General features: G+C 46.0%; 1 protein-coding gene across 50 annotated transcripts in view; it reads right to left on the reverse strand.

The window, feature by feature from the left end:
• Positions 1–16,926, reverse strand: part of NCOR2 (nuclear receptor corepressor 2) — a 354,299-nt gene that overhangs the window by 125,534 nt on the left and 211,839 nt on the right. For 28 of the 50 annotated variants that reach the window (XM_083716742.1, XM_083716700.1, XM_083716741.1 and 25 more), the window contains exons 15-17: positions 11,824–11,978; positions 9,507–9,679; positions 4,440–4,502 (exon numbers count right to left, since the gene is read on the reverse strand). In XM_083716742.1, the coding sequence (XP_083572868.1) occupies positions 4,440–4,502; positions 9,507–9,679; positions 11,824–11,978 (391 nt within the window). The remainder of the gene's footprint in view (positions 1–4,439; positions 4,503–9,506; positions 9,680–11,823; positions 11,979–16,926) is intronic. The other 22 variants (XM_083716710.1, XM_083716739.1, XM_083716724.1 and 19 more) reach the window with 4 other exon arrangements.

The raw sequence follows: 16,926 nt of genomic DNA on the forward strand, positions 1-16,926 counted from the left end.
TCTGGAGGGTGGCAGCGGCTCCCCACTTGAGGAATGCCCGTCCCAGAGAGAGCCAACTCACCTGGTGCCTTTGTTACATCTCTTTAGGCACCAGGAAAAACATTCCTCTTCTCCCAGGCCTTTGGCTGAGCAACAACCTACATCTTTTTAAATCTAATTGTTTAAATTAAACAATTTGAACTGTGTGCAAGTTGTTATTTTTGTTTATTACTATGGTATATATTTTGTGTTTTATACTGCAAACCACCCTGTGATCCTCAGGTGAAGGGCGGTATAGAAATTTAATGAATAAAATGATAAATAAAAGGGTGGGTCTGGAAAAACTGAAAACTACTGGTTCTGTTTAAGACTTTATTTTTTAAAACATGGTTTTGCTTTTAACAGCCAGGCATAATCCACTATGAGGGTGGCTTTATGGGTATGTTTTTATCTTTTTAAAGCAGATTTTAAACTGGACATTTGTTATGCATTATTTATATTTTTTATATTCTTGTTTCCCACCCGTAGCCTTCAGGGACAGTCTGGCTGAATATCTGGATGAATAACTCATTCAAAACAGATGAGAAAGGGTTTAATGGCATGTACTGGGGGAAAGATGGGACGCGGGTGGCGCTGTGGTCTAAATCACTGAGCCTAGGGCTTGCCGATCAGAAGGTCAGTGGTTTGCATCCCCACGATAGGGGTTGCTCAGTCCCTGCTCCTGCCAACCTAACAGTTCGAAAGCACGTCAAAGTGCAAGTAGATAAATAGGTACCGCTCTGGCAGGAAGGTAAACGGTGTTTCCGTGTGCTGCTCTGGTTCGCCAGAAGCGGCTTAATCAGGCTAGCCACATGACCTGGAAGCTGGCTCCCTCAGCTAGTAAAGTCGTCCGCGACTAGACCGAACGGTCAGGGGTCCCTTTACCTTTACTGAGGAAAAGGAGGATCCTCCACATTTGTAGTAGAGTTTTGCCCAGCTCAGTGACTAGAGGTTTGAAGGTTAGGAAACCACTGCACAGTCACCCCAAGCCATGCATTTCAGCCAATGTAATGTAATCACAGTACAATCACTGTTTAAACCTGTAACAACAAACCCCTTCCCAGACATTGTACCACTGAAAAGAGAGGGAAGCCTGTCAGAGAAGAGAATCCCATAATTTCCCAAATTTCCTAAAGTGCCTAACTTTCAAGGCTGGATGCTGAACGAAAGGTACACGCTGAGCCAGGAAACAGATAGGTGTGCATGCAGAAAAATGGGCAAGCATAGATGGACTCCAAAGATGGAAAGCAAATCAATCTGGCACAGCATTGGCACTGTCCTGGGCATACTCCAGTAGCTGCTGGGAGCTCACTGGGGCTGATGCCAACCCTCACTGCTTCAACATCCTCAGTAAGCAACACACACCCCACTGCCACCAAATTGCCGGTGCTCTTCCTACTGGAACGAAGCAACAACTTGGCTCCAATTGACCCTGCACAGCCACCGTCTTTAATTTATCCAAAATGCAGTGCAATAAAGCACTTGATATAGCCCTGTTTCCACTTATCCTCTGCAGCATTTCATTGTGGAACATTAATAATGGTGGCTGGCACAGCTGAGTAAGTGGGGCTGGAAGCATCAGCACAGAAACAGAAAGCTGGGGGTCACCTTTTGGGTGCTGCTGAAAATAGGCGTTCCTTTACTGGCATGCAAAGATGGTGCAGAGAGTAAAGTGTCAGGATCTGTAAGGCGCTTCGGGGCTCAAACTAGGGATTAAGGCAGTTGAGATCCAGGCACCTTATTTCCTGCAAAACCAAGGTAGCTCAAGAGCTGAAGGAATTATAATGCAGCAATGCCTTATCACAGCCAAGCACGCTACTGAAGGTCATCAAATCAGGCCAGGTGGCCTGAGAAACTGGTGAGAGTCTGGCTGGCTGTATATAAGTAAAGTGCCACTCATGGCTCCTCAGTTTAAGCAACGTGTCTCATGGAATAGCTACAGAGACTGTGGCCAGCATCCTTGATCTGAACCACCAGCCCATGTACTACCACTTCTTCTGCCTCTGGCCCATTTGCTCCTCACTTCCCTGCTTGAGACCCTAAATCCCCATCTTCTTCTTGACCACATTGTCTTTCTTGCACCCTTCAAGGCTGCCTGTTGCAGAACTGGACCCCTCTCAGGGGACCACCTCAGAGCTTGGCCACAGCCTGACAAGAGTGACTTACACCACCGCAAAAAAGCTCTGCTCTGTGCAACCACTCTTTTAGACTCTGAGGGAGCCACAGGAGCCAACCTGTGCCCTGAGTGTGTGTAGATACGTGGGGAAAGGCACTCCTTGAGGAAAGGGATTCCTAACCATAGTGAATCAACCCTGATTTTGCTCCAGTTATTTATTCCGCTCCTAGCTGAACGAGCTAGGATCAGGCTTTTTTTTTTTTTAAAGGAGGGGTACTACACCTCCAACAACATTACCGTACCCCATAATTATAATAGCTGCTGTATGTTTTGACAGCCTGTTGGTTCAACGGTTTATTTCACGATAAAAGTGTCATTAGGCAAGAACTTTCCTCTTGCCAGACTTGCATTTCCTTGCTTAATGCTAATTACAGGGTGCTTCCTTCTTTTGTCTCCTGCAGCAATACGTAATCCCTCCCTCCTTCTTGCCCAGAGATGCGCTATCCCAAGTGCTGCTGAGCCTGTTCTGCCTCGCTTGCTTCTTGACAGCAACCCCAATGTCAACGTGGGGCTCCGCAAAGCAGCCTATACCTGCACCCCATGCAGCACACACATCTGATGTGCATCCATGGGATACAATCCACTGCACAACTGCCCCGCAATAGACCTTGTGCACTCTGAACTGGAAACAAAATCATGTATCAAGCAAGCTGAAATCCTGCTGACAGTGACTCATTTTGTACTGATTAATCTGTGTTACAAATGTGCTTGTAATGAGAGATTAAGCTCTATACAATTTAACACCTAGAAACTTGGTGGAGCAGCTGTCCCAGATATACCTGCCTGAATGTTAAGATGGAGTGGAGGTGCCCTCATGTCGCTGCCACATTTGCTGAGAATCTGCTATGGGGTGATACAAGAGAAGACATTGCCAATATAAGTGCCCCAACTGTGGAACTCCCTGAACTCTCAGTTACAACTGGCGCCAACACTTTAGGAGCTTTTGGTGCTAATGGAAGACTTATTTCTTTGCACCCTGGTCTGTTGGCCCTGTTTCTTGGATTTTGCTGGCTATGTATTGATTGTTTATTGATTTTGGTGCTGCATTATTATTAATGCATATCAGACCTTTCCAGCATGTTGTTATATACTGTGGCTTTTACCGATTGTATACAGCATTAATGATGAATGGGTAAGAAATTCCGCAAATAAATTAATGCACAAAGTTTTGCAGGGATTTGGTGGATGGCTTTAAAAGAGAATGGAGACAAATTCATGGAGGAGAAGACTATCAATCGCTACTAGGCACAATGGCAATGTTCTACCCCTACTGCCAGAGGAAGTATGGCTCTGTATAGGAGTTTTTGGGAACTGCAAGTGAGACTGCAACAGACTCAGGTCCTGTTTGTGAGCTTCCCAGAGGTGTCAGAGGCCACGGTGAAAACAGGAAGCTGCACTCATTAGGTCTTTGGCTTTATCCAGCACTGCTCTTCATATGCAATCTGGATATTTAATGTGGGCAAACCACAGACCACCTGAACGAAGCTTGTGAACCACAGTTTGGGAACCTCAAATCTAGGTGAACCAGCCAGAATTCTGGTAGCTTAACTGTGTACTAGTTGAAATGTTCTGAATCATTTTCAAGGGCAGCCTTACAAATAATGAATGCATTACAATAATCCAATCTGGAGGTCAGATTATTGTGTACACAGCATCATCAACATCTTTTTTTGTATTTTTAATATTTTGTTGGAAGCCGCCCAGAGTGGCTGGGGAAACCCAGCCAGATGGGCATGGTATAAATAAATTGTTTTTCTTGTTGTTAAATTTTTACATATCTCCAGCCTTTCCAATGCCTTTTCACTCACTGGCTAGAACAGGTGACCAGAACTGGAAGGTGAGAGCAGTCTTCCCTTAACAAAGCAAGTCAACAGGCTCCTTGCCTGCACACTTTCCATATATTCACCACAACACAAAGGACAAGAATCTCAGCAAAGAAGAAAAAGAAGAGAGGGATCGTATAAAATCCTTGAGGAGGCTCAGACCTGCCTCTTGCAACCCAAGTGAAGACACCTGGCGCTGCTCACCTCTGGCTGCAGTGTCAGCCCAACAGGACACAGCAGGGCTACTGCACAGAAGCTGCTCAGACTCAAGGGGCATGTTTCAAATTGCTCACAAAAAGCATCTTCAATTCCACAATATTCCATATTGCACCAACTATGCAAGCACTGAAGAGATCTAATGACAAGCAAATTCATTCAGGAGAGAAGAGACATTTAAACAGAAAACAAAATAACAGTGTCACCTTTTTTAGCCGTTTCCATCTCCTCCTCTGTCCAACGAGAACTTTCATTCATCTCCAGAGAGGCTGAAAAACAAACCAGAGCTGGTTGTAGCAAATGGTGAGGGAATAGAGCATAACTCAATTTCTCTTCCTGCCCCATAGCTCAGGGGCAGAACACCCATTTTGCATCCAGGAGGTCCCAGGTCTCAGGTAGCAAGCAGCAGACCTGGGGAAAACCACTGCCAGAGACAATCTAGAGCTGTTGCCAGTCAGAGTAGATAATACTAAGCAAGACAGCTCAATGACCTGACTCAGTTCACCTACTTCTCACTTCCAGTTCTGTGGAATTCTAGAACCAATAGCTTTCCCAGCATTGCAGCTGTGGGGAGGGGGGTACAAGGGAAAGATGGCAGGTGAGGGGCAGGTTAGGCTCCCCACACTACCTTGGGTCAGCTGCTGAGTATGTGCTTCCAGCCTAAGCTGGAGGGATGCCAAGGCATCGAAGTTGGTAAAATACTGGGAAACAGAAACAGACATGGTATTTACAGATATAGTACTAGAATGGAACATGGAAGTGTGACAAATCACACTTCCCACCCAAACTCAGTTTTCTCAAAACCAGGCCCAAAGCAATGAAAATCAGGATGTTCAGACGTAGCCAAGCTGGTTATAGTCAGTGCCATTCATTTATTTTTAGATTCTGAGGCCAAAAGAGAACACAGCATTTCCACTGCCAGCTCTTTTTGACATCTTTGAATACCAACGGCAGTAACTGGAAGGGATACAGGAGTTGGCATTCTCAGGAGCCACACCTGGATTAATGAAGGTCCTACCTTGGAAAGTCCATGTGGCCCTTTCACTCCTAAGTTTTGATTTTGGTGGGCATTTGTCCTCCTGGAATCAATGAATTTGAGTGGCTAAGGTCCAGGGGCCGGAAGCGGCCCACGGAGGTCATTTGACTGGCCCCCGAGCCGCCCCCCAACTGGGTTGCCTGCTTACCCACTGCGCTAAACCGGCTCAGGGACTCGCTTCCACGGTGCCGAACATCGTGTCTGTGCATGCACAGTCGCTAAACATCGTGTCTACAAAGATGCCGCACATTGCGGGCGCGCGCTCACGCACACGATCCGGCCCACAGAGGAATCTCCCCAGGACCAATCCAGCCCAGGCAAGATAAACCATGCTGACCCTTGCTCTAAACTAAGAGAAAATGTTATTTTGATCACAGTGAAAGATGTTTGGACAGCCTCCTTTATGGGAAGAAAAAATAGCCTTAGAGGCTCATTTAAAAGCCTCTGCAGAAAGAAAAGTTGCGACAGTCCTAGAAAGACTTAAACAAAAATATAGAAAGCTAACAAAAGACAGGCAAGAGGAAAACTACAATTCCCAAGGCCCTTGTCTTGTTCAGAGTCAAGGGCTTGGGAGGCAGAGGAGGGGCTGGCCTTCACAGCTGGAGGGATGGGGTTGCAGCTGGCTCCCCTTGCATGTCAACAGAGGTAGTTTCACCCTTTGCAAAACTGATTCCCCATAATGAGGCAAGCTCATATGCGATAAGCACGTTGCGAAGAGGGTGAAAGGATGAAAGTTATCCAAGGAACTATCATTGCCAGGAGATGCTCTTCTACTCAGAAATCTAGCTCAGAAATCATTACAAAACCCCTGCAAAGCAGGCTCATTGGGGCAGTATGATTAGATTACAGCCATGGATGCTTGCCTAAAGTTGTCTGTCGCTGAGACAAAGTTTAATTCAAGGTCTTTCCAGCTCATATCTTGCTCTTTTCTTTTTCTACCCGTGCTTTCAGTAACTTTTATGAGGTCATAAAAATGTAAGAGCCTAACTAATCAGTGGCACCTCAGAAGCTCCTTGTGCTCCAGTCCAGCCACTTTTTTACTTGCCCCAACCTGACATCAGCTTCAGGTAACTGGCAGGCCATTGCTTAGTCAAAATAGACTGTGGAGGGGAGGCCTGGTAGGACCAACGAGACCAATGGACTTGAGGTCCCCCACACCCTGATTTAATACTTGAGAGCATCCCCATGTAGGTCACATTACAAAAAGTTACACATCACTTGGGAAGACAGGTGAACAAATACCAGTGTCCTGGAAGAAGCAAAGATCACCAGTGCTGAAGCAATGATTCTTCAACATCAACTTCGTTGGACTGGTCATGTGGTTCGCATGCCTGATTATTGTCTTCCAAAGCAGCTACTGTATTTGCAGCTTAAGAATGGAAAGCGAAATACTAGTGGGCAGTAAAAGAGGTTTAAAGATGCTCTCAAGGCAAATCTTTAGAAATGAGGTTATAAGCACAGATGATTGAGAAACACCAGCCTGTGAGTGCTCCAATTGGAGAATAGCCTCTACCAAAGGTGTCATGGACTTTGAAGAAGCATGAACTTGGGAAGAAAGGGAGAAACGTGCTAAGAGGAAAGCACACTTGGCAAACCCTCATCATGATCAACTCCTGCCTGGAAACCGATGTCCCCACTGTGGAAGGACCTGTGGATCCAGAATTGGCCTCCACGGTCACTTACGGACACACCATTGACCATGTTCATGGAAGACCATCTCACTTGGCTACGAGTGATCGCCAAAGAGTAGGTCGCATTACAAACAGTCATGCCTAGAGGCTATGGAACTGTGAAATGTTTTTTTAAATAGCACTCAGCCTTTTCCCCACTATCCCTGCTTATTTCTTTCATTTATTTTTATTTTTCTGTGGAGGAGTATTTGAAAATGGTACCCCAGCTCTGCAATACGAAGAAACTATCCACTCTACCCCCTCAGAACATGGCTGTCTCCTCCTGCTAGAGGTTTTTCTCGAACCTTGCAGAATAGCTCTAAGGCTGATGTTGCTAAGGAGAGGGAGCTCCACAGGTCATGTTTTCCTTTAGCTGCATTTTCTGCTGGCATCATCTGTCCTTCGGGACAACTGACCTTGACACAGGTGCAGGAGGAAAGCCTTGCCTGTGACCGTTCTCAGTGGCATGTTCCACTAGGGAGGACTAAACCCTCCCAGCGGCTGTCTGTTAAAGGATGTGTGTGAGTGTGAGAATGAGAGAGAATGGCCTTCTCCTTTTGCGCCAACTGCACTAGCACTATTCATTTCCAAGTGCAATTCAAAGAAGTGCAGGTTTAGACCTATAAAGCCCTTTCCAACTGCCTTTGATCAGGATCAACTGGTCAGTTCAACACAAATGACCAAAACCTCAAAATGAGTACCTTCACTGTACAGTGCTACCTTGGGTTACATACGCTTCAGGCTACAGACTCCGCTAACCCAGAAATAGTACCTTGGGTTAAGAACTTTGCTTCAGGATGAGAACAGAAATTGTGCTCCAGAAGCGCAGCAGCAGAGGGAGACCCCCATTAGCTAAAGTGGTGCTTCAGGTTAAGAACAGTTGTTTCAGGTTAAGAATGGACCTCCGGAACAAATTAAGTACTTAACCCGAGGTACCACTGTACTATGTCTACTTTCTCTACAGCATCCATAAATTTTATACACCTCTAAAACTGCCTTTCCAATTGCTTAATCAACTAGTGTTTGGGTTGATTAATCTACCAGTTAAACTCAATTAAAGCTACAACCTTGGTTGGTATATAATCCAGCCCAGGAATACACACATGCCCTTTTCCCTGGATGAGATTTCTCAGTATTCCAAGGCCCTCAAGTGGTTGAGAGGGGAAGCTCTTCTAAAGTTTGCATACCAAGATGCAAGTGAGCAGCAGAAGAAAACTGCATTATAAGATGATCCTAACCCCAAAGCATCTCATTTCTTGTTCTAGTGAGTAACCCCAAGTTGTGACAAGAAATTAACCCCCGCTCCCCAAAACACCCATGCAATTACTAAAGACAAAATAAAGGTGGACAAGCAGTTGCAGATGCTCATTCTCAGTACAACTCTGGAGATAATTCCAACCAAGAAGAGAAAAAACAGAAGTGGGCATGGCAGTAACACCACCAGATTTTCCTTGTGTTAGGATCCATGACCACATTCTGCTCCTAAGAACAGCCAGCCACAAATGCCTGTGGGCCCTTGCAAGCAGAACATGAAGTGAGGGGATATAGCTCACTGGTAGAGCATGTGTTTGGCATCCAGAAGGTCACAGCTTCAATTTATTTAAGCCAGCACCTGTTAGCTGACTGATGGTGACGGCAAGCCTCCCTTGCAACCAACAACTGGGAGTGCTTCAATATGTAAGGCTCCCGGTTGTGCACTGGTATCTCCACTGGCTCTTCTCCTGGGGCAGGTGGGCAGGGACTGGAGACAACAGTCTTTGGGGGCAAATCAGTCCATCAGGCCGGAGGTTTCCCATCCCTCAGGCAAACATTAATGATCATCCCAGAGCACAACAGATACATTTTCCCAGGGGCTACGGTCTATTTTGTGCACCTACTGCTAGAAATACCTGAAGAGATTCCCCATATAAACATATTCTGAGGCCCTTCTCCATGTGCCTCCTCATCATGAAGTCTGGAGGGTGGCAACACGAGAATGGGCCTTTTCTGCAGTGGCTCCCTGTTTGTGGAATGCTCTTCTGGGGGAGATTCACCTGGTGCCTTCATTATATATTTTCAGGCACCAGGCAAAAACGTTTGTCTTCAACCAGGTCTTTGGATGATTAATATTCTACGCCTTTTAAATGTGTTTGTGGGAAGGGGGGGTTATTGTTTTGCTGTTTTATTTTATTTATTTTCATGTTTTCATCCTGTATTTTATTCTGTGAACTGCCCCAATATCTTATGATAAAAGGCACTATATAAATCAAAAAGATCAGACAGACAGACGGAGCTGGCAAAGTTTCAGTCCCCGCTGGCATTCTTCCTTATACTGGTGTGCATGTGTTGTGTATGCTTCTGGAGGAAGGGTGGTATATATAAACTGAATGAATGAACGGACAGACAAACAAACAAACAAAAACAAGCAAGCCATTACTACGCTAAATAATATAATCAATAGTAACTAACTATATGAGTCTCTCCCCCCCCCCCTTGCTACTGGTCTCCTGCCTATCGGTTGCATGCTTCACTTTGCCTACCCAGATGCCACCTCCTCCCTCCGTGCCACAGAGGTAGCTGCTCCATACCCAGTTCTGCATTCTGCTGGGGAGCAACCACTTCCTCACTGTTGGCTTCGCTGGCCATGGAGCGGGTGATGCGGCCCTTGCGCCGGCCCTGGCTGTTGGCGGTTTTGCGCCCTTTAGAAGCAACGGCTTCTTTCTCGTCATTGTCCTCGCCAGACGTATCCTCGTTCTTCTCCCTGTGCGAGCCAGAGTGGGGGGAACAGAAGAAAACTATCACCATCATCCTGTGGCACTGATTTCCCTTGCCTCTCCCGCTTGCAAGAGAGGCACTTTCCCCACTTTGTTCTCTCTGCCTTGCAGAGGGCTGCAGTTTCTCAGCCACAGCTGTTGAGGGACCTAACAGAGACAGGTTGAAGACCAGGGCAGCCAAATCATCTTGGCTCTGTCTCCTCGTTTATCTTCCCAAAAGGGATCAGCTGAGAAACGCATCACGAAGCCCGGATGCCACAAAGCCAGATGCTCATTCAAGCCAAGGATTAAGCCCCATTTAAGAAAGTAAGCAAACATATGCCAAATCATCCATAGAAGTCAAGTGGTGCTCATTTCACTTCCCTGTTAACCGGAGGACATGCCAAGTCTCTATGGCAATGCTCTGCTGCACAAGAAGCAGGATCAAGCTCAACAGTCCCTGCACCAGCATGTTCCTGCAATGTAGTGGGACAGACACCCAAGTAGCACTGTTGCAGCAACACTCCAAGATGCCACAGTACACAAGGGCAAAAGGAAGTGGCATAGATGCACCCTGTAAAGTTTTGTGCAAGTGACACTGGGGAGGACACAAAAACAATCCTGCTGGATCACCACAAAAGGTCCCTCTGGACCTGAGGTAGGGGACCTTTAGCCCTCCGGATGTTGCAGAGCAGCCAATAGTCAAGGCTGATGTGAGTTGTAGTCTAAATAATCTGGAGGGCCAGACCATTATCTTGTTTCATACTGCAGCCAACACATGTCTCTGGGAAGCCCACAACAGCTCAAGTGTGCTGCAGCTGACAATACGTCGCAAGCACTTTTTGTTAACAGCATAAAAAAGCTTCCCCTGAGAGTTTCCTTGAAACTCACTGGCAGCCATTCAACACTGTGCAGCTGTGTGTCTGCACACACCTTTTACATTTATACATCGCTTTCTATTTCAAACTAACTAAGCGGTGTACTGTCTAAAAAAATATGGAACACTTCACTAAATTGCATGAATTCCTATTTCTATTGGTTCTCCACTGTTACATTTGTGTTAGAAATTGTCTTTATGTCAATGTTATAGCAGGTCATCTATCCCCCCACCATCCCAATCTGCTCCTTATCGCTGTGTGTGTTGTGTTGGGATATGCTTCCTTTGTTTAGTGTCTCTGCAGTGAGTGCCTAGCAATTTCAATCAGAAAAAGATATTGGATAGCGATTCCAGGACTTGGAGAGTTGCTGCCAGTCCGGGTGCATTTGGATGTGGGGTTTGCTGTAGTAGTCTTCCTGGTTACAATGCTAGTGCTTCTGTCCCTGTTCCCAACATTCATTTTACACTGCATTACCCGTTTAGTTATGGATCTGTGGCTTTCCGGTCAGTATGCTGCCACGACACGCCAAATATCATTTACAGCACTGGGTGTGGTGCAGCATAATAGCATCTGTCAATGGACATGCCACCACTATTTATGAGTATGCTTGCTTCTGTTCCCTCATGATCCCCCCATGGAAACAACAGAAAAGAACCGGATGCCAGAATACCGCTCCAAATTTCAACATCGGCATGACCCACGAAAACCACAGGAAAATCACAGCGTGAAACTCCAGCAATTTTCTGGGCTACCAGGGTTAAGCAATTAAAACAGAAATGAGCACTAAACCTCCATCAGATTCTGCTAGATTTCCAGAAGTGGCTTTTATGATGTGTGAAAGATCACATAAAAGGTGGGAATTATCAGGTGAGGAAACATCAGGAAAATGGAACAAAGTAGTCTCAGAGTAGCCAATACCGGGACCTGGAGAACTGCTGCCAATCAGGGTACACAATATTGGTACACTCCAGCCAAACCAATTCTCTTACAGATTACAAGAAAGCTTCCTATGTAGGTCAGGGAATATGTGAAAGAAGATTAGTATTTTGTTTAGGAAAACTGTGCTTCACCTTTCCCCTAATGCTTTCATTTTCTATTTTCTCTATATTGTGTGCCATCTGGGACTAGGCCTTGAGCCTTGATTCTGCCAGCCAATGTCTGGAGAAGGAGCACTTCTGCCTTGCACCTTGGAGGCGGGAAGAGGGAGCTGGGAAGCAGGTGCTGTCATGCTGGCTCCTGGGTTGCTGGAAGGGAAGAGAAGTGGTCAGACTTACTTTGTCAGTTCCTCTTTCTCGTTTTCTGCTTCTGGCTTCTCTTCCTCCTTCTCTGTCTCTTTCTCCTTTTCTTTTTCATCTTTCTCGTCTTGGCTGCTACGGGGCATCTGCTGCTGTTGTTGCTGCTGCTGTTGCTGCTGCTGCTGCTGCTGCTGCTGAGAAAGGAGAAAAGGGAAGCCAAAACCAATGAGCACCTGGGCGACACTCAAGGGATGCCAGACACACACCAAGGCAAGAGAGCTGAAAGGAAAGGAGAAAAAGAACACACACACCCATCCTTCACATTGTTACAGATTTTTTTGTGACTGAATGCAGTTATAAGGGAATCGTTTTATTTTATGTTTTTAAGTTATTTATATGCCTTCCGCCAATAAAAAAAATGTATTTTCAGGGTGGCTTATAAATAAAACAATAAAGCCAGAGTAGAATCTTTTATTTATTTAGATTTCTTGCCCACTCCAAACCATAGCGTCCCACGGTGGGTTACAACAGTAAAATAAACAATTATAAAACAAATAAAACAGCTACAACAATAACCCAGGAAAAGTGTGAAAACAATTAAAAACATTTCCATACAGAGAGCCTTTCCATCTATAAAGATGACATAAACATTGGGCAGCCTCCAGCAAACACGTCCCATCAGTGCAAGGATTTTCATTTGCGCAATGGGGCTTTCCTGCTTCTCCTCCCCCTCGTGCCCCCTGTGCCCTCCCCAACGCAGGTTGCCGCCCTGAGTATTTCCATCGGCTGTCCCCTCCACCTTAAAGTCTCTTCTTAGACTCACTGAATTGTAGAATTGGAAGGGACCCAAAGGGTCATCTAGCACAACCCCCTGCGATGTAGGAAACACAATTAAAGCATCACCCCCCCCCACGCACTTCTTTGTGGCAATTGTTCCCATAAACCTATGTCCTAAACAAGGAAGAAATCCAGGTCTAATGTGCCAATGGGATACATAAGTGAAGTGCCAAGCCATTCCAAACAATATGCTTGCACACACACACACACACACACACACACACACACTATTGTTAAACCATCTGCGTGGCCAGGAAGCAGCAGTGGAAAGTATTTAATGCAAGGGCTGGGGAGGAATATCTGGCACTGCATTTCGGGTATGCCAGCTTTCCATGTAAGAGCCAACTTTCTACGAAAGGAGCTGGATTCTTTCACTCACAATGGGGAGAACAGATATGGCCATGTCGCATTCCACAATACTCTTCCCATAAGCATTCCGCAACAACAATTTATACAACATGCAAGTTACTCCTGGAAGTGTTTCATCTACATGGTCTATTCTTTTTCAAGATTTGCCATTTAGATGTGCTGCAGCAATGTTAAGAGGAAGGCAAGAATGGAGAGGGAGGAGGGTGTGGAGATTTCCCCATACTTTCCCCTGCTGACACAAGGGACAGAAACTTGTTTTTAAGAAAGAAATGAACCAACCAAACTGATGGTCAAGAAGGCAACGCTAGATATAAACTGGGACACAGAAACTTGGGAAGCCGCTTTATACTGAGTCAAGACTATTGGTCCACCTATCTCAGTGCTGGAAGAAGTGCTGCCAGTGTAGACCAAGATTTCAGATGGGGTTTCCCTAAGCCCTACCTGGAGATGCCAAAGATTGAACCTGGGACCTTCTGCATGCAGAAGAGATACCCAACTGTGAGCCACAGCCCTTCCCCCAAGATGAAAGGCGTCACAAATAAGAAGGTAAGGGAGAAAGGAGTAGAGTGCACAAGGTGCTGAGAAAGGAAGGAGCAGATCCCTCCTGCTGCCAAAAGCAACATGAGTCTAATCTTCTCATCCTTGATGCACTTTCTAGGTGCTGATGGATTTAATGGGAGTGGCCACCCAAGAGGGGAGTGTCTGCAAAAGCTGGAACTTGCACGCACCCTGCACAAATCTACTTTGACCACCAGAAGAGAAAAGCACAGCTGGCAAAACACACCCATATCTAGGTTCCATTGCCTGTGCTGGTTGGGTCTGCTGTTGTGCCTAGCCCTGACCAGGTGCCAAATGCTAAGTTCTTTGAGGACACACCAGACACTCCACAGGTAAGACAGTAAGAGCTGTTCGACAGTGGAATTTGCTGCCAAGGAGTGTGGTGGAGTCTCCTTCTTTGGAGGTCTTTAAGCAGAGGCTTGACAACCATATGTCAGGAGTGCTCTGGTGGTGTTTCCTGCTTGGCAGGGGGTTGGACTCGATGGCCCTTGTGGTCTCTTCCAACTCTATGATTCTAGGTCGTGGACCTTGGGGAGAAGGCATGGTCTCCTGGAACCAACATTTAGTATATTCTTGAGGGGCCCACTGGTAGGCCTGTTGAAGAAGCCCTGGAGTTGTTAGGAGGCCATGGAACCAATCCTCTGTGCTTGAGAACCCTGGCACCAAAAGGTCCAGGTCCAGGTTGAAAAGAGATGACATAGCCTGCATCCATGGACACAGAGTTGTCACGTGGCTTCTAATTAAAAGGATCTACTTGTGAGTACACAATCCCTGGTACTTATTTACTACCAGCAGATGCAGGTCTAAGAGGCCACACTATAGGAGGTCTCCCTCTTGAGCTAAGCAGCTGTTGGAAACAATACAGGTCTCTGGTGTCGGGTTCCAGATTCTCCTGCATTGCTGTTTTCCCCCTTGCCTGAGCAGTCTGTGCTATTGACCTTAGACTAGCCCTTTTCAACTATGAGTCCTCAGATGCTGTTGGATGCCAGTTGGATGCCAGTGGCCAGGGATGATGGGAATTGAAGTTCAAAAACATCTGGGAACCCAAGGTTGCCTTAGACTGTAGCCTGACCTAGCCTCTGGATGTTTTGGATTTAGACTGGTTCCCTGCGCTTGGATTTGGCTTGTTGAGACTATGCTGCAGCTTGAACCCTACTTTCTTGGGTAAATGCTATGCCTTACCCCTGGGACTGAAACTCTAGCCTCTGAGGGCAACTCCTGGAGCATGGCATCTGTTGGGAGTCCAACGGCACCTTCAGGATGCCAGTTAGCAAAGGCCGCCCTCTACAGAACCCACAGCATGATCAGAAGGTCCAGGAACCTTAACTAGGATTTCAGCAACCTCCTGGCTGACCCTGCGGGGAAGGCCACAGCAGGCTGTATTAAACAGAATGGGAAGGTTCTACAAAGAACATCCTGCTTCCCCCCAGCTCAAGAAGAGACTTTAGCAGCTGCTTTACCTTTAAAGTTGTCAAAAGAGAGAAATCAAAAGCTGAATCAGAGATGCGTAGGAGGAGCAGCTGGAAGTGAATCACTGGAAGGTGACAAGAAAGCTGGAGGATGTGGCTGTCATACCAGTTTACTTTACTCTACACAAAAAATCCCTTTATTGAAAAAGGGAAAGAAAGAAAAGGAAGCACAACTCTAGTAGAAACACACATGCACGATCACACACGCATTCCTGCCGCCTCAATCGCTGCTTTTGCAAAATGCTTCTTTGGTGACTAAGGGGACTCTTTGGGCTTCAAAGAGTCACATCTTTTAAGAATGCTAGAAGATCAAGCACCTCCTCAAACCCTTTGACTGCAAAGGGCATCTACCGCAGCAGCAGACTGTGGCGTTGCCAGTGCCGTTACTATGAAAGATCTTTTGTGGCTGCAGAAGTATGACAACGCAACATATATTGTTGCATCCACAACGTTTCGAAAGTAATAAGGTAAATTGATCTCATGGGCTTAGATGGAGGGAGAGGAAGGAAACCCAAGCAACTTCCATCTATAACATTGTCAGTTTCACTCCCAAATAGGAACTTTCTCATTACAGACATCAAAGAAAACACCCAAACTGTAGTCCATGAGCTTTATTCAGGTTGTCCACAGCACACACAACTGTATTTTATTGTACTACCATTTCAGTTATATGGAATGCAAAATGTAATACAATCAAATACAATAAAAAGTAAAAAAATACAATTAAAAATCAAACAGGCTCTTTGCAATTGCTGCAACAGGCAGAAACATTATTGTCCCCAAAGACCTTCAGTAATTTCAAGTGCTCCATGTGGGAAAAGGTCTGGTGACCACTGCACTAAAGGACAAGTTCTTTGGAGAAACCTCCTGTTCACGTCCAGGCAACCCAAATAAGATGAATGGGGGAAAAACAGTTCAGAGCAAAAACAAAAAAGTAGCTTGGAGCTCACAGAAATGAGATCAAAACTGGCAACTTTATAAAGGTATGCATCTGGGTTGCAAAGGAGCACAATCCCCTTTGAGTTCAGTTTATTTACTGCACTTATGTCCTCCAGGAAGCTCAAGACAGCATACGTGGTTCTCCCACCTCCTACAACAACCATATCAGGCAGGTTAGGCTGACAGGAAACGCCTGGCCCAAGATCATTCAGCAACCTTCATGGCTAAGTGGGGACTTTGGGTTGTATTCAACTAACTTCCACTCAAGAGCAGACTCATTAAAATGAACAACCACGATTAACTTAGGCCCAGTAATTTCAATGGGTCTACTCTGAGGAAATGTTAGCTGAATACAAGCCTTCAACTGTGATCTCTCCAGGCCTAATCCAAAACTTTAACCACTACGCTCTGCTGGTCCTTACACTGTCTACAAGTATGTCAGGAGAGGGCTGCATCTGTAGGCTTGGTCATGGCAGCCCCTGATGCGCCACCTTCAGGCTTCAGAAGGTCAGGTTCTGAGAAGAGGGTGAAAGGGTACGACCACGACATGCACAATATCGGGAACATGATGCTTCTGTTAAAGCAGATGATGTACAGGTAATGCTGATCGGAGGTTCTTCCTCCATTTTATTTCTTATATTTCTCTGCCACATTTCCTCCATTTTATCCTCACAGTGAGCCTGTAAAAGTAGGTTAGGCTGAGAGGCAGAGACTGACCCAAAGCCATGCAGTGAGCTTCATGGCTGAGCAGGGATTTCAATGCTGGAAACAGGCTGAGGGACAGGTTCCAAGACAGCAGTCAAGCATCAGAAGAACAACCAGGTCCACAGTCAAATACAGGCAAGGGTCAAATTCTTAGGCAGCGTCCAGACTGGAAGAGCAAGCAGGGAGGCCAGGGATTTATAAGGCCTGATGGACAGGGATTGGCCCTTTCGGTCAGCTGACTGGGTGTCCAGTTAGGCAATTACCA

Source organism: Podarcis gaigeae (assembly GCF_964106915.1).
Source record: "Podarcis gaigeae genome assembly, chromosome: 16".
Taxonomy (NCBI): Eukaryota; Metazoa; Chordata; class Lepidosauria; order Squamata; family Lacertidae; genus Podarcis; species Podarcis gaigeae.